Source organism: Alligator sinensis, unplaced genomic scaffold (assembly GCF_000455745.1).
Source record: "Alligator sinensis unplaced genomic scaffold, ASM45574v1 scaffold597_1, whole genome shotgun sequence".
Taxonomy (NCBI): Eukaryota; Metazoa; Chordata; order Crocodylia; family Alligatoridae; genus Alligator; species Alligator sinensis.
In genome coordinates, this window is record NW_005842074.1 from 2,511,062 (window position 1) to 2,532,761 (window position 21,700).

The 21,700-nt window shown below is 41.2% G+C and overlaps 1 protein-coding gene across 4 annotated transcripts in view; it reads left to right on the forward strand.

Moving 5' to 3' along the window:
• Positions 1-21,700, forward strand: part of ANKRD12 (ankyrin repeat domain 12) — a 127,103-nt gene that overhangs the window by 92,275 nt on the left and 13,128 nt on the right. For all 4 annotated transcript variants that reach the window (XM_006023661.3, XM_025204248.1, XM_006023662.3 and 1 more), the window contains one exon: positions 4,464-9,166. In XM_006023661.3, coding sequence (XP_006023723.1) covers positions 4,464-9,166 — 4,703 coding nt within the window. The remainder of the gene's footprint in view (positions 1-4,463; positions 9,167-21,700) is intronic.

Here is a 21,700-nt window from a genome sequence, read left to right on the forward strand (position 1 = left end):
AATTTTGGGGTGGGTGCAGCCCCCCCATAGCCCCTCTCCCAGAACTGTCACCCCCTGCCCTGAGCACAGCTTGGCCCAGCCCCCTGCCAGAAAGAGCCTGACACCACCCCAGCCTGCAGCAGCAGCCCACCCTGCCTTTCGCACAGATCCAGGGGTATGCGTCCCCCTTGCCCTCCTGGGGTGTGTGCAGTGATGGGAACCGCAGCCCCCCAGACAAGCCACTTGTGGCTCTGTCCTGCACCCTGCCCCACTCTGGCTGAGCAGCATCTGCCCCTGCCTCACTCCCTCCCTCATTGTGGGGGGCCTCAATCTGCCCCCCGCCATGCCCCTTCCTTCCCCCCACTCCTTCCTCCACACCAGACTCCACACCTGGCTGCATATTGGAATCGGATTGGTATCGGCCAGTATGGTTTCTTAAACAGCCACTGGTATTGGCTCAAAAATTCTCAAAATGTGTACCCCTATTAATTATTTCATGTTGTGCGTCTACACTTCAGGGGCAAGCAGTTATTTTGGCCAGAGGGCCGCTCACTGAGTTTCGGCAAGCCATCGAGGGCCGCATGACAGGCAGCTCAGAGCAAATTAATGTTAATTTTCTAAATTTTTTTAGGGGCCTCGCGGGCCGGATAGAATGGCCTGGTGGGCCGCATCCAGCCCCCAGGCCACATTTTGCCCAACCCTGCTACACGTGTTTATTTTTTGTAATGGTTTGGTTGTTTCTCTTAGCAAGGTAGAGGAAACTATTTTTTTGTCCACGCTAAAAAAAAAGACCCTATATGCCCAATAACATTGAGCAAATCTAGTGCCCCTGTGCTTTCAAAAGAGGCTTGAAATGTGGCCTTCAGTCACACTGGTGACAAGAATATGCCTTGTGCGAGTTCTGAACAAGTAACTTTCTAAGTCAGAAAGAACCATTTGAGGATTAAACGGTGGTGTAAAATGTTGAATGTATGTAACAAGGTCTTGGCCCGAAGGGTGGCTGTGACGCCCCATGGTGACCTAGTGACTCCTACTCCCCCCTCTGACTCCTTAGAGTACCCTTCCTCTTTAACCAAGCCTGCCATGCCTTGATGCATCTTACATAGTATAAGGAGGCTGTCCCACAGTCCCAAAGTGAGACCCAAGTCCTCAACCAGTCAGCCTCAGGTTTGCCCTTTAGGGCACTAAACTGTAGCACACTTGGCCCTGCTGTGTCTTGGGGCACCAGGCACCTTTTGGGCTGCATTTGTGACCTCCTTCTTCCCATGTAGTCATGCCCATGCTTTGCAGACAGTAATTGATCACTTTGGAGGGTCCCCTTGGCCTTACCATAAGACTTGGTCCCCTCAGACCTCAAACCTTTGTGGGGGCTTCAGCATTCCTGGCTTCGGCACCTTTTTTTCTGGTTGTGTGCCCCTCAGCCTAGGCCCACTGCCCCAGACCTTGGCTTCTGGGCCCTGGCTCTGGTCTCGCCCTTCTCTGGACCTGGGGCCCACTGGAGTCCTGGACCCAGACAAGGCTGCTCTTTTTTTCTCAGCCCCCTGGGGTCCCTGACTTGAGCAAGGCTGATTGCATAGCACCCAGCCCCTTGGGACCCTCACTTGAGAGAGGCTGTTCTCGTGCTGCCAAGCTTCTCCCTTATGGTCCCAGACCCCTACAAGGCTCTATGCAGGGTACTTCTGAGGTGCGCCTATGGCCTCCATGCTGCCCCCATAGCCACAATCTGGTCTTCTGATATCAACTTAAAACAGAACTTAAATACAAATAACCACTTCTAACAAAAACTCTGCCCCACTCTGGGTTTATGCCACCCTGCAAGCCCTACCTCCCTTTGGGCTCTCACCTCCCAGCAATCTTGAGTGCTTGGGTGCTTGCCAGACTGGTTCTTTCAGCCCCTCTCTCCCTGGAGCTCTGCTTCCTGCAGCTTGTAAGGCCACACTGCCTGCCTTGCCTCAAGCCCTGGGCTTATATTCCTCTAAGCCTCACTCCTTTCAGTCATGTGACTCCCCCAGCCACACACACGGGTTTCCCCTTTGCCTAATGACCAGCCTGTGCTCCTCTGCTGCAGCCTCACATAGCAGGCATGGCATCCTGCAGTCCTTACTTAAAGTAACAGGGGCTTCTGGCTCCTTGTCACTGCGTTACTGAGATTTATGGGTTTGAAAGTAATTTGTTACCAGAGTACTAATATTATACTTTCCAAGCCCCAGGGGAAATTATAGTAATCAAGACCTGGACTTTTCATATACAAATGTTTTGCACCATGCTTAATTTGTAGTGAGCCATTGAATTAAGAATGGGACACTTAGCTGTTGGCTGTTACTTTACAAAGGGTGTCTCACTTGGCTTTTAATAGAGGGTGAGCTCCAGTCAGCTGGAGTTCATCAGTGGTCCTGCACAGCTGATTAGAGAAGTAGTGCCTTTTGAAGTAAAGGCTTCTGCAGGAGACCTGCTCTTGCTGTATATACTTCCAGATAGTTTTCAAGCTCTTGTATTTGTAGAGGGATTAGGAACCTAACCATGGAAAAGAATCCAGGTTATACTGTATACTGGAATTGAGTATTTGATTAATATTCCTAGATGGACATGGGTGTCTCCTGTAGGAAGAGAGGAGTGAAAAAATGTGGTGTATAATTGAGTGGCAAGATAATAATTGCTTTAAGTCATTGCATTTAAGTGGCCAATAATTGTTTTAAGTCATTTCTCTTTCATTTCGATATATTCAAAACGAAAGAGAAATGACTTAAAGCAATGTTTTGATAAATTATATAATTAGCTATGTATTTTAGTTAATATTCACATAAAGAGTCTGATTTGTTTTCCACTATGGATTTTAGTCAGTTTATTTTAATTGCTTTTGTTTAGATATAGTTATTTCAGCAAGACTTAAGGAAGTCTTTCAACTGTAGATGTTTTAGCCATTTGAGATCCCTCTAATTAATTGCTTTCTCCATTTTATCCAAAATTAGCTTCTTTAATTGTTTGAGGGTCTTTTGAGACACCAAGTGTGAACCTTTTAAGACTTAGTTACACCAGTGGACATGCCTACATTGTAATATATTTAACTTCTATAAAAGTAACTGACAAGATGTTTATATAATAAGCTTTCCTTTGAGATTGTTCTCTCTTGTCTCTACCTCCATGCCATAGTTTTTGTATTCTGTTGCTTTATTATTTCTAACTTAGATTATAAGCTTCCTGGAAAAGCACTTGTCATTTCTTTAATGTGCATATAAAGTATGAACCTACAGCATCAAAGGAATAGAATGTTAAAATTTTCTTCTCCAGACCAGGTAGGCTGTTGTGAAATAAAATTTAACTTGGGCTTGATGGAAAGCATCAACGTCGCAGGATTTTAGAACTAATGTCAAAAACTCTTTTTATGATTTTCTGTTACAGGTTTTCATAAGTTAACATCTAACATTCCCTAAAAATGAATATAAGGGGCAGTTAAAACATTTGCACACAGTTCAACCCTTCAAATAACAGCAGCCTCTGCATTATTAGCCTGTACATTTATACTGCAGTGACTGGTTGTGCCAAGTTGTGCACAATATGATGAGTGATGGGATATATAGGTTCTCAGAGTTCCAGTGGGTAATTCACTCAAAAAAGCTCCCTATTCCTATTGATGCTTTGTGAGAAAAATCTCAACAGCTGGTGAAAAAGATTATTGGCCTGAACCTACGCATTTAGGTGGGATTTGATAGCAGTCTTTACCTGAAGGTTAATTCCAAAGAGGATGCAGTTAGACTGTTTTGAGTGGTGGTAGATGACGGAACAAGGAGCAATGGTCTCAAGTTGCAGAAGGGAGGTTTAGGTTGGATATTAAGAAAAACTGTCTTGCTAGGGGGGTGGTGAAGCACTGGAATGGGTTACCTAGAGAGGTGGTGGAATCTCCAATCTTGGAGGTTTTTAAGGCCTGACTCAAAAACACCCTGACTTGAATGATCTAGTTGGGGATGGTCCTGCTTTGAACAGGGGGTTGGACTAGATGACCTCCTGAGTTCCCTTCCAACCTTAGTTTTCTATGATTCTATGCAGAGCAACCCACACCAGCGCATCTTAACACACAGGGCCACATGTGGCCCACAGGGCTCCCCATGGGTCCAGAAATTTGATAGCAGAGGAGTGGCAATTAACTCTGCCACTACTTCCCCACCACCAAATTTCTGGCCCTCTGGGCTGAATGACATTAAGTGGCCCTTGCAGTCCTTATGAAACCTGCAGGCTGGAGACAGAGCACCAATGAACTAGACCAGTGACAGTAAACACCTAGTTTAAAACCCTTGGCCTAGAGTAGCATATTGTGTGACAGCACTGAAATAGTTATGGTGAAGTCTTAAGTGCTGTTTCGTTTTGCCCTTTAATAATACTGTTATTTATCTGTAAACTGAGATATTTTGTCCTTAACTAAAATGTGAAGGTTTTTTTTCTCTTCAGTCTCTCAACCTTGTTTGTTTGTTTTTGTGTTCTCAATCTAGATTCTGAAGAAGCTCCATCTGTAAATCCTTCCAGTGTAGAGGGGAATGCTGATTCAGAAGTAGAGAAAGAATCTCTAGTCAGTGACAACAAACAGATGGTCCCTAGTAAGGCACCAGTTTCATCTGCTCTTGATGAATATGAGTTTAAAGATGATGATGAAGATGAAATTAAAAAAATGATTGATGACAGACATATTCTTAGAAAGGATCTAAGGAAAGAGGATGAGTCTGAAGTAGAAAAGAATAATTTATTTGTAAAACAAGAAAAAGTTGTTTTTCCAAAATCATTTAAAAGTAAAAAACAGAAGCCATCGAGAGTTTTGTACTCAAGTTCTGAAAGTTCAGATGAAGAAATTCTTCAGGACAAAAAGATTGTCTCTCCTTGTTCTATCTCAGAAACTTCGAACTCTGATGTAAGAATGAAGAAAGAATATATTGTTTCAAGTGAACACAAGCAAAAAGGGAAAGTTAAAAGGAAATTAAAAAATCAGAGTAAAAATAAAGAAAATCAAGAGCTAAAGCAAGAAAAAGAAAATGCTAGAGTAACAAACCTAGCTAGTCCTGGATTAGATTCTTTAGATAAAGCCAGAGAGGAGGAAACTTTTAAAAAGTCTTTCAGCCCAAAAGAAGATTCTTCATTACAGTTGTTTCATATCACTGCTGGAAAATCTCCCAAGCATCCCTGTGGATTAAGTGAAAAGCAGTCAACACCACTAAAGCAAGAAAACACTAAAATATGCTTATCACCAGGAGGTTCTGAAATCACATTACAGTCCGAGTTAGTTCGGTATGATCATAATACAGATTCTGAATACCTAATGGAAAGTTCTAGTGGAAAATCTTGCAAACATAAAGAAAAAAGCAAACATCACCAGAAAGAGTTTCAGTTAGATTTTGGAGAAAAATCTAGTCCTAAAATTAAAGATGAAGATAATAGTCCAACATTTGAAAATTCAGACTGTATGCTGAAAAAAATTGATAAGGAAGGCAAAGCTCTTAAAAAGCATAAGCTGAAGCATAAAGAAAGAGAAAAGGACAAACACAAAAAAGAACAAGAGGGGGAAAAGGAGAAACATAAGCACAAAGATAATGCTAAAGAGGTCCAAAGAAATATTGAATTTGATAGAGAATTTTGGAAAGAGAATTTTTTTAAAAGTGATGAAACTGAAGATATATTGTTAAACACAGAACATGAACCTCAGTCCTCAGACAAAAAATCCAAGTTGGAAAAAACTACAGCAAAAGAAGATAAATTAGGAAAGGAGAGACACTTCCAGAAAGAGAGAAGTTTAAAGGAGGAGAAAGAGAGAGAAAAAAACAAAAAGGAAAATGAGAGATTATTTAAAGAAGAAAAAATCAAAGATATAAAAGAAGAAAGAGAAGTCATGTTCACAGATAAAGAAACAGAACTGCTTTGCTTAAGTGCAGATCTTAAAGATGAGCCAACTAGCACGCATCTAGTAGAAAAAGAAGTGGATACTGAAAAGCAGGAAAAAAACTTTAAGGAAAATAAAGAGAAAGTTGAAAAGCGAGCCTTGGTTAAAGAAAAAGACACTGAGAAGATGGAAAGAAAAAATGTAGATAAAGAAAAAAAGATAAAACATGAATATAAGCCAGAAAAAGAGAAAACAGAACTAAATGAATGTATAGAAAAAGCAAAGGAAAAACCAAATTCCCAGCAAGTGGACAAATGCCATAAAGAAAATGATAAGATAAAAAGTTTTGGTACTGTTAAAAAGCTAGATGAAAAAGAAAGAAGCAAAGAAAAACTTGATAAAAAATATGATAAAGAAAAGATTGAAAGCAAAGAAAAACACTGTATAGAGAGAAAAGTTAAACAATCGGAAAAAGATGGTGAATATGGTAAACCAGAAAAAGGTAAAAATAAAGACAGAGAGCTTGAAAAAAAGGAAAAATCCAGAGATAAAGATAGCTTTGCTGTAGCTAGCTCTAAGCACTTGCAAGACGAAAGGAGATGTAATACTACAGAAAGTAGTAAGGCAATGCATGAAAAATTTTTGTCCTTGAAAGAGAAAGTAAAAGATGAATTGCTGAAAACTCCAGATGGAAGAGAGAAAGATAAAAAGGATAAAGATATAGATCGATACAAAGAACGAGACAAGCATAAAGATAAAACTCAGCAAAATAATTTACTTAAACTGAAACTTGAACCTGAGAAACCTAAACCTAAATCATCACCAGCACCAAAGGATACTCGACCTAAGGAAAAACGATTAGTAAATGATGATTTAATGCAAACTAGTTTTGAAAGAATGCTTAGCCTTAAAGATCTGGAAATTGAACAGTGGCATAGGAAACATAAAGAAAAAATTAAACAAAAGGAAAAGGAAAGATTAAGGAATCGGTCCTCTTTAGAACTTAACAAGATAAAAGATAAGGAGAGAACAAAACATTTGGTAACTGACTCAAAAAACAAAGAGCTGATTCGTTCAAAAAGCTCAGAGCTGTCAGACGTTTACATGAAAGAAAAGCAGCTGAAAGATGCTACAAGTGGTAGATCACAGTCTGTGGACACAAAGAACTTAAACACTGGAAAGTTGTCATTAGTTTTAGACAGTAGCTTCAACAGATCCCCTAAATCAGAAAGTGAAAAGACAGGTCTAAGCTCCAGATCAGTTTCCATGATTTCAGTTGCTAGTTCAGAAGATTCATGCCATACTATAGTAACTACTCCAAGACCCGTAGTTGAATATGATTCAGATTTCATGCTTGAAGGTTCTGATTCCCAAATGTCCTTTACACAATCACCATTTTTGGTTAGTGCCAAATCACCAGCCCTCCTTGAAAGGGAGACTGATAGCCTTGCAGAGTTGCCAGACCGCATTAAGCCACCTTTTGCAAATAGACTTCCACCAACCTATATTAGATCAGCTTCTGTTGAAGATGTTAAACTGGTTTTAAGTGACTGTAGACCTGTTGTAGAAGTACGAAGGTGTAGTATGCCTGCTGTTATTCCTGAACATACAAAACAGCCTCGACTGTCTGAAGAAAATAATCAGAATGTTCTGTTAGCAGCTCCAAGTCATGTTTGCAGTTCCCCCAAACATGAAATACCTTCTAGTTTACCTGAAAGGGATTTTCCAAATAGTACATCTAATTTGCATTCCAGTTTTGCATCTTCTCCGTCTAGAAGTGGTTGCAACAAGATTGTTACATCAGATATAAATATTATTAAAACTACTGCTCAGATGAGCCCTTCAGAAGAAAATCATGTGCATTTAGAGCTGTGTAATCAGAGTAGTATGACTCAGCAACCTAAACCATGGGATGTGCCTTTTGACAGACTTAATTCTCTAAACAATGAGTTTAACTGCTCGGGTTCCGGGGTGTCAGAACAAGATACTAATACTGTTGCAGCATTGTATAATTCTGAAAACAGGACAGTTAAAGAGCAGAAATTGTCTGACTTTTTACCTCAACATGCTGAAATTATGGGAAGTTCCAGTTTTCAGGAATCTGCATCATTTTTGCCTTCACAATCACCCAACTCTTTGCATATCCAGCCACCTCCAGATACAGAGTGTCCATCCAAAAATACATCTTTACTAGGTATTAGCAATCAAGAGCCAATGTTTGTGCAACAGCAACAAAACATAATTCAGATAACCAATTCTACTTTGGATACAGACAGTAGTAGTACAAAAGAGACTGAAAACGCCTTATTCCCCTCAAATATTAAAAAGGCTGATGTACATATAAATGTATATCCTGAGAGCTCCACAAGGAGTGTTTCACAGAATTTTGAAAGAGCAAATACTCTCTGTGTGTTATTGTCTGAAAAGGATGTTACTACAAATAGTGGTTCACAATTAAATGCAAATTCATATACCTTCAATAAGCTTGTTTACAAGAATTCTCAAGCTGATGAAGTGGATAGTAGCACAGCTGAATCTCAAGAAATCAGAAATGAAAAGGTCCAACAAGAAAATTTTGTTTCAACTCATGAGGTTAATAATAGAACTGACATTGATCTATGTGAACTAAATACAGGCATACCAAAAGGAATTATGAGTGAATCTGCTAATAAAAAAAATTGCTCTGTAGATAGTGGGGAAATTATTTTGGCAGATGATCTACCACAGTACCCTTTATCTCACTTTGAAAATGGTTCACAACACACTGCACAGGAAGATGTGCATAAATACAATGAAACCATTAAGCTAGAAGTAGAAGAAACTGAGGATCATAAGGCAGAGCAGCAAGAAGTTCCTCAAAGAATTACTAGAAATAGAGCAAATATGCTTGCTAACCAGAGTAAGCAAAATCTTGTTGGCTGCCCACAAACATCAGAAAAAGAATCTGAATCGTCTGCATCTCTGAAAGGAAGGATAAGATTAACTGAGGAAGATGATGCTCAGGTCCACCATCCACGTAAAAGAAAAGTGTCACGTGTACCTCAGCCTGTACAAGTGAATCCCTCTTTACTTCAAGCTAAAGAGAAAACACAGCAATCTCTGGCAGCTGTTGTAGATTCCCTGAAACTTGAAGAGATTCAGCCATACAGTTCGGAGAGAGCAAATCCATATTTTGAATATTTACACATAAGGAAAAAGATAGAAGAAAAGCGTAAACTATTATGTAGTGTTATCCCTCAGGCACCTCAGTATTATGATGAATATGTGACATTCAATGGATCATATTTACTGGATGGCAATCCCTTGAGCAAGATATGCATTCCAACTGTAAGTAATAAGGTTTTTCTGTGTACAATACAATGGATGGCATGTTTTCAGTTTGCTTTATTATTCATATTCTTCCCGTTCACTTGAAGGCTTCTGAATATTTTACCCCTAGTTTTGGTATGTTGGGCAGAGTCTGCGTGCTGAAAGACGCACACTGACTAGTGTTGTACTAATGTTGACTAGTGTGCGTTCATGTAAGTTTTGTATGCTTGCCCTTTATACTAGTCAGGAGCAGTAGGCATCATAATCATCATTATAGAAGACTAGCAGTAATATGTGAAAGATGTATAGTATAAAAAATAAATAAGGAAAATTTTTCATGCATTTGAATGTGTTCTGTAGTATAAAAGCCCTTCTTGTAAATGAGATCTCTGCTAAGATCAATTTTCTTTTTCAAGTACCTCTGTATTCCTACTCCTGGTACAGCTGACCTCACAAACAATCTTGTAATTTCGGGGGCAAGGGGATACATGTGGATTTCTCTGAGATGTCATGTTCAGCACCTAAGGGTGCCTATACATATAGTCAAGAGTGGGGAGGGGCCGTTTTAATAAGTGTGGTTCCCTGACAGCTGCTCTAATTAGAACACAGTCACATGTATTAAGTCCCCCACATTTTAAAATGGCCACGGGGGCACTTTTAAAGCTCATTTGATTAGCTTTAGTTAAAGCACCCCTGTGGGGATTTTAAAATGTGGGGGGGCTTAATACACATGATGGTGAGGCAACCCAGAGTCTGTTCTGACACATTCTAAATAGTATGCAAACCAACACACTTGTAGGCAGCCTAAGTCTCTAGAAGGGAGTGCACATCTTCACCATCTCATTTCTTTTCCTATTACAAGGAGAGCAGAAGCAGCGCTATACTGTGTGCTTGTTTTCCTAGTTACGTTTAACTAGCCCAATTTGTAGTCAATTCTTTTTTAAATGTTTATGTAGGTAATATAATATCAGGGCTTGGCTTCAGTACTGGCATTTGCCTATGCCAGAACCATGAAAGGGCATCAAGAAATTCCCCACATTTCTGGCAGTACCCACATACATAGCTTGATTTTCCTGGGGAAAGTAATTCCTGACCTAGTATGCCTAAGGCATTTATCCCCCAGACCTGCTGTGGCTCTCAACTTTAATATGGGGGAAGGGGGTGTCTAAAGGCTGTTAAGCCTCCAGAAGATCACAGTTCTGTGCATTATTGGAAAAATCTCTTTCATGTAACAAAACAATTTAGTGGACTGACTCATCTGCTCCAGAAGCAGCACTGACTGGCACTGGCATTGGCACTGGGCTCAAGTGTGGGGTCTGTAACAGCTTTACCACGTGGAGAGGAATCAGAAAAGATTTGATACAATGCTTTCAACAGCAGCATCTGCCTGGTAGAGTCCCTCCTAGGTCCCTTAAGAGGACACATGTATGCCTCAGGTTCCTCTTCATGGAAAAAACTGAACTAGAGACAGAGCAGGTGACCACTAGGTCTGTTGAAAAGTCAGTGCAAGCTTCTTCTCTTTACTGTTTTAGCACATGATTCTGCACTGATTGTTGTCCCTTCTAAGGAGAAGAGAAGAATATAAATCTTGGTCTGGCACTAAAGACCTTCTCAAAGACCCCCTGAAGTGATATACTCAAAAGTAGAAGATATTTTTCATCTGACTCAAGGGAAAGCATCTTATTCCTTTCACGACAGGGATCTCTGGTAAATTGGACTTCTTGCTGTTTCTGAAAATCTCATTCTGGCATCCTTAAAAATCTATCTAGCTATGGTTCTTACATTCTACAGAAGAGTTTCTCAACTTTTTAGCCTTCAGGTAGCTCTTCATAACTTTTTTTTTTTTAATTTAGTGGCATCCCTGTTGAAAAATCACTGAACTTAGAATCTAAATTCAGAAAAGATAGGGTGGGAATGCGTGTTGGCAATGAAAGAAGACAGAGAGGTTATTCATTGGCAACTTTCTTGTTCTTCATGTGTTGCGGAGATGTATTTATCCTTCCTGTCCACCTTTCCCTCTGCCTTGGGAGTTCTCTGTGTAATTCATGAATTGAATAAATTGAGGCAAGTAGTGGGTACACTTTCTTGAGTAGCTTTAGATCCAAGGATTTGATGACTCACTGGGTGTATGAATATCCTTCCCCCGCAGACACAGCTTGGAAGGTTCTCTGAAGACGGAGACAATTTTTGAAGATCAGTAGTTACTGATGGATGACTTTCGTTATTTAATCCAGGATACTCCTTGTTCCATTTTAGACCCAGTTGTTTGATTTAGGTTATTTCTATCTTGTTAATTACCACTGCTGGAGAAAGAGCAGGCACAGTTCCTTGTTGATATATTGTCAGAAGAGGTGAAAGAATACATGCAGAGTAGATCTGCCCATGGCGTCTAGTCTGCAGCAATGCCTACAGTTTCAGCTTCTGGCTAACAGTTCAGCTCTGAAAGTTAAAACTGAAACTGTTGCCTGAGCAGGAAAGGCATGGCTGAATGAGCTGAAGATTAGGCTCTGTCCCTGCTGTATATGATCATAATTAAAAAAAACAAAACAAAAAAAAAAGCAGCAACTTTTTTTTTAATTCATTCTGCTATCCCAAAAACAAGGTGCGTGTCTTATATGGGGGCATGTGGTATGCGAAAAAATATCATAGCTATTGATAATAGTCCTTTCTGCTGTTCAAGCATCTTCTACCCTTGGCAACAAAAAGTTCAACTGGGTCCATCCCAATTTCCACAAAGAAGTTCCCAATCTGTATGGGATTCCTCATACTAGAGACATAAATCTTGTAAGGTAGGAAACATGATAATGAGCAGTTGGCTTTCCAAATTCTTCCCCAGTCTCCTAAGACTTCTCAGTTTATCTTTCAGTAAGACTCGGATGGAGAAAAGTTGAGTTTGTAGGAGTTTCTGTCTGCTAATGGGCTCATTTGCTGCTGAACTAGGCCTTGTGTAGAAGGCCATACTTTTATTCTCGTAGTCTTCTGTATCTGTCCTGATAGGAAAAGGACGGGCACAAGAACTCCCACTGTTAACCCACCACACATTTTCCTTCCCTTTTTCAGAACCTTAATACTTCAAGAGATTTTATTCATAGCATCTATCCTGTATGAGCCCTTTCCCAGTTCTAAGGAATGGGACTATTCACTGGACAGAAGTGGAGATGAAAATCCAGGCTCTTTTGAGACCATAGTTAACATAATCCAGCCTATGGATGATTAAAACTCACCTTGTATATGAAATTGTAGAACAAAAAAATCATCCACTGACTGGATTGTATTAAGTGTGGTCTCAACAGAAACTGGATTCTTGTCCCATTACCTGGATTTATTTTCCCAGCTATTTCAGTGGGAAGGGGACGAATTCAAGACAAAACTCCAATAATTAGAATAAATATGGGGGCTCAAGTAGCCCCTTTGCCCTGTGCCACCCCAACTTTTTCCCCCTGCCGAGTGGTCCTCCCCCACCTTTACTGTCAGACCCTGCTTTCCCTGAGCACATGGAAGTGAGGAGCAAACTTGGAAAAAAAAGACCTCAGAATAAATATAGCTATAGCAATTTGTATATAATAAAAGTGGACTTAGTTCATCTACAGTTAATGCATTTTACCTTTCTTAAAAACTGTTGCAAGTTTTAGCACAGGTACTCCATAAGCACACTTTTAAGCAGCACTTTAGCACCTACTTATATATAATACAAACTGCATGATATTAGTCCAAAGCTAAAAGATTCATGATTTACCATATAGTTCATTTGGCTGGGCCCCAGCAGAGTCGACAGTGTTTCAAGCCATGGTGATTCCACAGCTCAGCCCTGCTTAGTATGCGTGTATACTCCAAATATCCTCCCCCACCAAAAAATAGATGAATGTGCTAATTAGCCCTCTGCTGTGACTGAAACCAGGTGTTCTTGCCAGAAGCCCTAGGATCCATCAAAAACTTGTAAGTAGATCTGACTTCACCTCATGGAGGGCAGGGCCACAGTAATCATATGGAATACGCTGAGAGAGTACCTGATAGGGGTTCTGGGAGAACTGTTTTGGGGCCCTGTTTGGTGATGTTTGCCAGATATTTAAGGCTGATGAAGAAACAGGAATCATTGAAATGCGAAAGAAAGGCATAGCTCATTGTGGGAGTGATGAGGAAGTCAAAACATATGCAGTGTGGTGGCTCACCATGACTTGAAAAGAGGGGGGTTGAATGCAGTGGGAACTTCTATATTATTTATTCAGATTGGTTGCACTCCCACAATTTATGGTGCTGGGCTGGGACAGTGTACAAGCCACATCTGCAAACTGGCAACCAGTTCAGAAACAAAAACAGACTGCTTTGTCAAATACTATGCAGGGTATCTGCTGAGTCAGTGGCAGGTATACATACTGCCCAACCGGAGACCATGGAGCAGTTATAGTTCTACAAAATCTTGGACATTTTCCGGAGCGAGTATGACCTGTTCAAAGAAGTGTCTACAACCATGACCAGGTACCGGAAGTTGCGGGAGGCTGTCAGAGATGACGACAGACTGTTGACCATGGACCTGCTTCCTGGTGATGGCTGCCAGGCCCTGTGGATGTGAATCTTCCGCAAGGGCCTACAGAAAGACCACAAAGACTTGAACTAGCAAGTAGCCCACCAGGCACTCCCCATGCAGGCTCTGAGATGCAGAGAAGGCCAGAGAAGCCAATCCAACTGCCCCAAGGAAACCTGCCCCTGGAAAGCAGATACCATTGACTGTCTCCTGTGGTTCTGCATATACACCAAGGCGGTGTGGGAGAAAGTAAACCAGCTCCACTGGGTGGTGACAGGGGTCAAAACCATGACCAGAGAGGCAGCGCTGTATGGTCATCTGACCAAAGAATAGGTGTATCCATCATTACACTTTGGTTGGTTTGTCTTCTGGGTCAGGAGGACCCTGTGGAAGATCAGGAACGTGCTGAAGTACTGACACACAAAGCTGTCAGTCGAAGACTGTGTTAAAATGGGACTGAGCAAGCTGCAGACCTACTCCCAGAAGATGATTGGACAGGACAGTGAAGAGTTGACAAAGATCATCTGTCAGAGGAACCATTGGCACAGACTGTTTAAAGACAACCCCCCGGGGAAGATAGCAGTGACAATGTGGAAGAAGTCAGGGAGAACAAAGAAGAAAGTGGATCAAACAACAAGGGCAGCAGAGGAAAAGAAGATGGTGATGACAATGAGGACAGCAACAACAGAGTGAGCAGCAGCAAACACATACTAAAGACCAGAGACTAAAGAAAGGAATAGAAGGCAGAGGCAGGCCAGCATAATTGTAACAGTGAAGAGAATGTGGATGGGTGTGTGGGAACATGGGTGCGAGAATTCTAACAGGAGTGCAGATGTGTGTGTTGTAATGGGTATACTGTAATGGTGTACATGCTTGAATATTGGAAAGATAGAGTGTGTGTGTGTGTGTGTGTGTGTATTTTTTTTATTTTTCTTTTTACAAAAAAAAAAAGGTGATGAGGGATTGTTCTCAGGCTTTCCCTTGAGCTTGCTACTTCATTCTTCAGGGGGCATCTGAACTCCAAGGCCTCTGGGCTTGGGGTTTGCATGTAGAATGCCTGCCATGGATTTGGGAGTGTCTGAAGTCCCAGACTGAAGAGTCTAGGAGGTAGGATATTTACTGGTGGTAGTGCCACACAGACTTGAACAATTGAGCTCTGCTTAGTCTAAATTTGGAACTTAATTTGGAACTGATTTGGCCTTGGAAATGAAATTTTAAAAAAAGCAGGTTCCCATCAGCATGTTTGCCTAATATGGGCCAGGTACTTTGTGTTAGCTGCATTTAATCAACTTTATAGTTGGTTTCCATTACTGAGCACATACTGCTTTTAGAAGCAGTTAAGAAAGAGAGTGTGTACTTAATTAAGTTTCCTTGTATGCAAATGTAAGACAAGGGGCTTCCGCCATGTTGACTAGAGAAAAATCCTCATCTTATATTTGAGTAAATATGGTATTTAAATTGTTTTCCTTTCTATTTAGTACCTTTGCTCTCTGCAAGTCTATTTATAGCATCTAATAAAGTATGCTGTTGCCTATGAAAGCTTATACCTCTCTAGACATAAAGAAGAAGAGCATATGCTGTTGCCTATGAAAGAAGCTGGAGGATGGTGCTAAACAGTCTTCTTTCCCATCTTGGATGTGTAACCAGGGAGCCTCTGGGAGTTTGTGATTCTATTACACAAAAGCTGTCCTTCACCCAGACAATGCATAGCTTCTATACGCTAACATACAATATTTTTAAAGCATTCCTTTGGGCAAAACATTAGCTTCTAGCATCTGATTTTTTTATTGTTTTTTTTTGCCTCGTGTTAATCCAATACACAAATTAAAATATATTTTTCTCATTTATTCTTATGTTTTAAATATTACCGACTTTAAATGTCAGTATGAAGCCAGTATGTTTAAACTGTGATGCTGTTCACCCTCAATGCAGTTTATAATGGACTATAATCAACATAGGATTTGTGATGACAGTACCAGGGGCAGGGGGAAGAAGCAGAGGGTGCCTAAATCGGACAAGCCTTAAATATTTCGTAGACTAGGAGACAGTTCTCTGAACTGGAAACCATGAATTTAAATCTTACCTCTAGCCCATTTTTTTTATACTGATAGACACGTCATTCCCCTTCAGTTCATAAGGCATGAACCCAGCCACTTAAGTATGAATTAACATTTCTGTTTCTTCTTTGTATAAGTGAGGGAAAAAAGTTACAGCAGCAGAGATGGTGATAAAATCTAAATAAAATATTAGTCATTTAGTCATACTACCCTTTTAGTTTAATAAATCTTTAGGTATGTACTTTCATGTTTGTAGCCACTACCCCACGCTGCCCATTTAGAGCCAAAGAATGACTCCAGGATTTATAAACTCTAACCTTCTATAACTGTTTAGCAAGTTGTCTTGTACTACATTTGGAAAGTATGTCCAGTCACATTATAGTGGGTACGACTCATAGAAACTAGCAGTTACTCTTGTAGTTCAAGTAAAGAGCTGGCATCGCTAACATTATGGAATCACTATTGAGGTGCTGCATAGAAGTGCCAGTTTGAATTGAGGATACACTTTTGGTATCTGGAGATGGAACTGAAAGTTGTACAGAATGGAGTATTAGAGAGGATTCCTGTAAAGAATGCCGTGAACCTTTCTATATTCTCCAAGGTGTTAGGTTTTGCATGTTTTAGGTATGAGTCATAGATTATCAGGCTGGAAAGGACCTTGAAAGATCATTGGGTCCAGCCCCCTGCACCAAGCAGGAAAGATAAATGGGGGTCAGGTGACTCCAGCAAGGTGTCTCGTCTTCTCTTCAAGATTTCCAGGGTAGGTAATTGCACCACCTCTGGAGGGAGCTTATTCCAGAGTGGACTACCTGACTGTGAAGAAATTTTTCCTAATGTTGAGCCTGAATCGATCTTCCAGGAGTTTGTGGCCATTACTCCTGGTTTTCCCCAAGGGTGCCCTGGTGAACAGTTGCTCTCCCAGCCCTTGATGTACTCCCCTAGTGCAGCAGTAAGCTGCTACCAGGTACCCCCTCAGCCTTCTTTTCCTCAGGCTGAAAAGTCCCAGATCTCTCAGCCTTTCCTCATATGGCTTGCCATGTAAGACTGATTATACGGGTGGCTCTTCTTTGATGCAGTCATGACTTACTAGCAAATACTTCATTTGTGTTAATGCAGTGGCTGTTTTCTTATGATATAAGGCAAATAGTTAAACATCTGACTCCTCTCTGGTTCTCCATAATAGCTAGTGTCTCAGTTTAGGCCTGCAGATGGGTTTCATTAGTACTCAGAGAAGGCACGGTTCTAGTATTTCAGAGCATTTCAGTCTCAGAGATAGCTCCTTTAGTGAAGTCCAACCCTAAAGTACCCTGGCTTGGTAACCAGATACAACAGAACAGAAGACCCAAGTTTAACTGTATCCTGAAGTCCAACTAGACCTTCATAGACTATTTTGTTCTCTGTGAACCCATAACTAATATATTGTTACTTTTGAGATACGTTACTATTGTAGTTCCCACCTCTAAAAAGAGGCTTGTGAGTTGACGTTTGTAATCTGGTATAATTTATTTTTATTTTTCACATGAAGTCACGCTGAACCCAATTCCCAGCTTTTTTCAAAAACTCAAATCCTACCATATTTATTGTACTCCAAGATGAGTTTCCCCCTGCCCATTTAACAAGGCAGGGGGAGCACCTCAAATTGGATTTGAGTACAAGCAGCTGCTGTGGCTCTGACTCAGCTGTGACCTAGCCTCAGTCAGAACCACAGCTGCTGCCCACTCCCCACCATCTCTGCCCCTTCCCCTTTGCCCCCCACCACTGCCTCTGTTCCCCATCCCCCGAGCAGCTGCTGCCGCCACCACTACTGCATGTCTGGGCAGGGTCCAGAGCTAACATGTCCCGTGACCTGTACTGGAGCAGGGTTGGAACTGGTCAGAGCTGGAGGATAAGGGAGAGGGGGAGGGAGGGTGGGTAGGTGGGATGGGGTTAGTGAGGGGAGTGCAGGCACAGGGGGCAGGCACCATGGCGTGTAGATACGGGGGCAGGCACCATGGCAGGGGGGGTGGGGAGTGGGGAACAAGTGGTAGGGAGGGAGAGGCAGAGGGCAAGGAGCAGGGGTCAGGCCACTTGTCTCACTTGCTGTCTGCCCCCTTACTGCTGCTTGCTCTGCTGCATTGGTGGGCAGGGGGCATATTTAAGAAGGCCCTTCAATAATTAGGTTCTATACATACATGAAAATTTTATAAAACATTTTCCATGTATAGAATCTAATTTTGGGTTAAGTTGTCTTCAGTTAACAGTTATGTTGGATTCGGGTAAATACAGCATTTAGAGAGAAACCAGAACACTTTCTTTCTGTACTTGTGTGCAAATTCAGTGTCAGACAAAGGTATATAATTCCCCAGCAGATGGAGTTAAGCTTTTTGTTCTCTTTGCAACCTTTTTGGGGAAAAAATAGATTGTCTTCTGTTACTGATCAATGGTTTAATCAAGTCATTTATTAGAGGTTTGTATTTTTAAAAGTAGACTGTATCTTAATAGACTTAAAGTCATTCATCCTGAGGCTATGGTATCCTTTTGGGTAGAAACAGAATCTTGTTTCTGTAGAAAATGGTTCAGACTACCTCCTCATCCATATTGTACACTATCACAAGATATTGTATGGATACTAGGAGGTTGCAACATTTGGATGTAACGTCTTAGATACTGTGTTATGGAGGTGTCATTGTAGATTTCTTCTTCTCATACTCATCTTGTTCAGTTTATTTGTCTACATAAATTATGAAAAAGAATGCACATTTATCCTTCAGTTTTCAGTACCCAGGAAACTGTCAGTTTATTTTCAAAGGCAGACAAGGTTTTTTGGGTGAATCTGATATCTTTTATTAGACCAACTTAAATAGTTGGAAAAACATTTTTTTTTATTTTTTTTTTTAAAGCAAGCTTTCAGGTTTAAAAATGCTTCATTGGGCTGAGGAAGTTTCAGCAGTTGGTGTGTGCTCTTCCTGGATGGAATGAAAAGTAAAGAAGCCAGAAGCTGGGCTGGTATGCATACAAGATAGTCAGTGAAGATGTAAATTGAGGAGTCAGTGGGTGAGAGACAGGCTGGGTGGGGGAAGAGAAGGGGGATGAATAGTGGAGAGGTACCTGGGAAAAATCTATTGCAGGATGTATGAGCTAATAGTTTACAGCAGTGATTCGCAACCAGGGTACTGCTCAGGACTAGCACTGTTAGGTGTGCAAACACCTACACTTGATTCGTAAGACAAACCCAGAAATTTCAAATAGGAATCTGTAGTATCAAAAATACTCTAACCTGCTGTGGTCTTTTGGAATTCTTTGCAACAAAAAATTGCTCAATTGTTTTATTTGTAGTCTGAAAATAAATGAAAGCTAAGCACTGGTATTTTCAGAGGGGTGCCTTCAGTCTAAAAGCATTGAGAACTGCTGGCTTATAGTTTTATGGTGCCACCTGCTGTTCAAAATTCTTTTAAAGAAGTGTTTAGGTTGAATTAGAGTACTCTGAACTTTGGTATAGACTAGGGAAGACTTAGTAAGAACATACCAGATAAAATAACATTGTTCTTTCACATTAATAATTATTGGTTCAAAATATGCATTGACATTTAGAAAAAAAGAACAGCATTCTAGTAAAACCATCCCTTAGTCAGCTGCACATGTATAGAAGGGGAAATAATTGGTCTGGCATTAGTGCTGCCTAAAAGTATCAGGGTTTCATCATGAATCAGAGACTCAATATGAGTCAGTAGTGTGATGAGTGATCAATACCACTGACAGATTGCTCAAAGGGATGTGGCTACAGAACAAAGATTTCTTTTTTAAAAGGAAAGAGGGTTTCAGTATAAGCAAGCCAAAATATCCTGGACCTACTGTAAATTATGATGCTTGAAAATTCTGGATTTCTTATTTAATTGAAAACACGGTGACCTTCAGCTTCATTAAAACAATCTCAAGCACGGTATCTGTCTATACAGTCTTGTTCTGTCTTCCATTTGACAGAATCAGTTGCTTAACATCCTATTGCATGCATCAGTCAAGGAACTGGGTCATGTCTGGGACCTCAGTGGCATCCTTCTGAGGTTTATAGAGCTTTCCTGCAAACTTGCTTTTTATTTTCTTTTATTCAGGGGGAGGGCTCCTTAATCAGCTCACTCTGAAGGTATTTCCAGTTGTCATCCCTTCAATCAGGAGAGAGAGCATGACATTTAAACATTTTTGGCTTTTTCTTCCTAATCAGCTTTCTTTGGGATGAAAGAAAGTTAAAATCTCACCCTGCATTTTCCCCAGCATACGCTCAAAATTTTCAGCCAATTAATTTACTAATCTTCCCAAAATCCTGTGCCATGCTGGAACAGAAATTAAACACTCTGAATGTTTTCATGTACCTGGACAAAATAAAAATGTTCACATTATCTTTCTATTTCTGGCTATAGATAGCTATTCTGAAGGTTAGGCCATTTAATCATAGAGAATAGCTAAGTGGATAAAATAATGCATCATACCATTTAGCTAATGTATCTCATCCACCCTTCATCAGGGGACACTCTTCCAGATTTCAACTGTGATCTTGTCCAGTGCACAAAAACTACAAAGTAACACCATAGAATAATGTATTGATTATAAATAATATGCATTAGGTTAGCCCCTAGATCACATACTTTTGCATGCAAGTATGTATACATCCATAATGGCATCCTTGTTGATGATGACATTGCAGAACTTGAATAACAGCTCTTTATGATTAGATTCTACATGATTGACAGAGAAGTAGAACTTGAAGGGACCTTAAGAGGTCATCTACCCTGATCTCCTGCTCCAGGCAGTCATCCCTGTATAAACCATTCCAAGAAAGTGTTTGTTTAACTTGTTCTTAAATAGTTCCAAGGATAGAGATTCCACAACCTATTGAGGTTGTCTGAGGGTCACTAAGCATTGGAACAGTGAGAAGTCTTCCTAATATCCAGCCTTAATTTCCCTTGTAATTTTCAGACTATTGCTCCTTGTCCCTGTCCTTTGTGGTCTGTCACTGTCCATTTTATAACAACTTTTCAATTACAGCTACCCCGTTCGGTCTTTTCTTCTGTAGACTAAATAATACCAGTTCTTCCAGACTTTTCTCAAAAGTCATGTTTCCTAGACCTTTATTCATAGTTTATTTGTACTTGGGTCTCTGCCTTCACTCTGATACAGAAGATTTCTTTTTTTACTTCCATGAATGCCATGACTATTTTGTAAGTTCGGGTATGAAGCCAAATTATTGGGGGGCCGGGGGGGGTCTGAAAATTCACTGTATTTGCGATGGAATTGTTGGCTTATTGGGTCATATAATTGTGAGCGTAAGAAGCATAAAAGAAGTAGCCCAACGTTGAATGAAATTGCAGAATACTGTAAATGTTGTTCAGTAAGGCAGAGACCAAACCCTTTTCTCATAAATATGTAGGTATGTAGTGTGAATCTTGTAGACAGTGTACATTTTTATATCAAACTAGGCAATTGCCTGCCAAGAATGAGGGGGGAGGGAGAGTGGGTGGGCAGTGGCTGCTGCCAGGGCCACTGCAGCAGGAGCTGGGGTGAGTGGGGACAAGTGAAGCCCCAGGGAGTTTGGGGTACGGCGCAGCCCAGCAGCTGGCGTTGATTGTTCCTGGGGCCGCTGCAACAGGGGCTGGGGTGAGTGTGGACAAGCTGCACCATGCCCCATACCCCCTGGGGCTCTGCTTGTTCCCACTCATCCCAGCCCCTGCTTCAGCGGCCTCGGGAACAGCTGACACCAGTTGTGGAAGGAACTGGCAGTGGATGTGGGGCTGGGGAGGTGTAGTTCTTGCTATTATGCGCACCCCAGGATTGCTGCAGGCTGGGGGGCTATGCCAGGCTCTTCTGGGGGGGGGCGTGCCTTGCCTCTGATTTGCATGCAGGAGAGAAGGCTGCCACCTGCCCCAAGCACTGGGAAGAGCCCGGTGCCATCCCGATGCAGTCCCGGGATAGCTGATGCCGCCGGCTTCCAGCCGCTGGGCT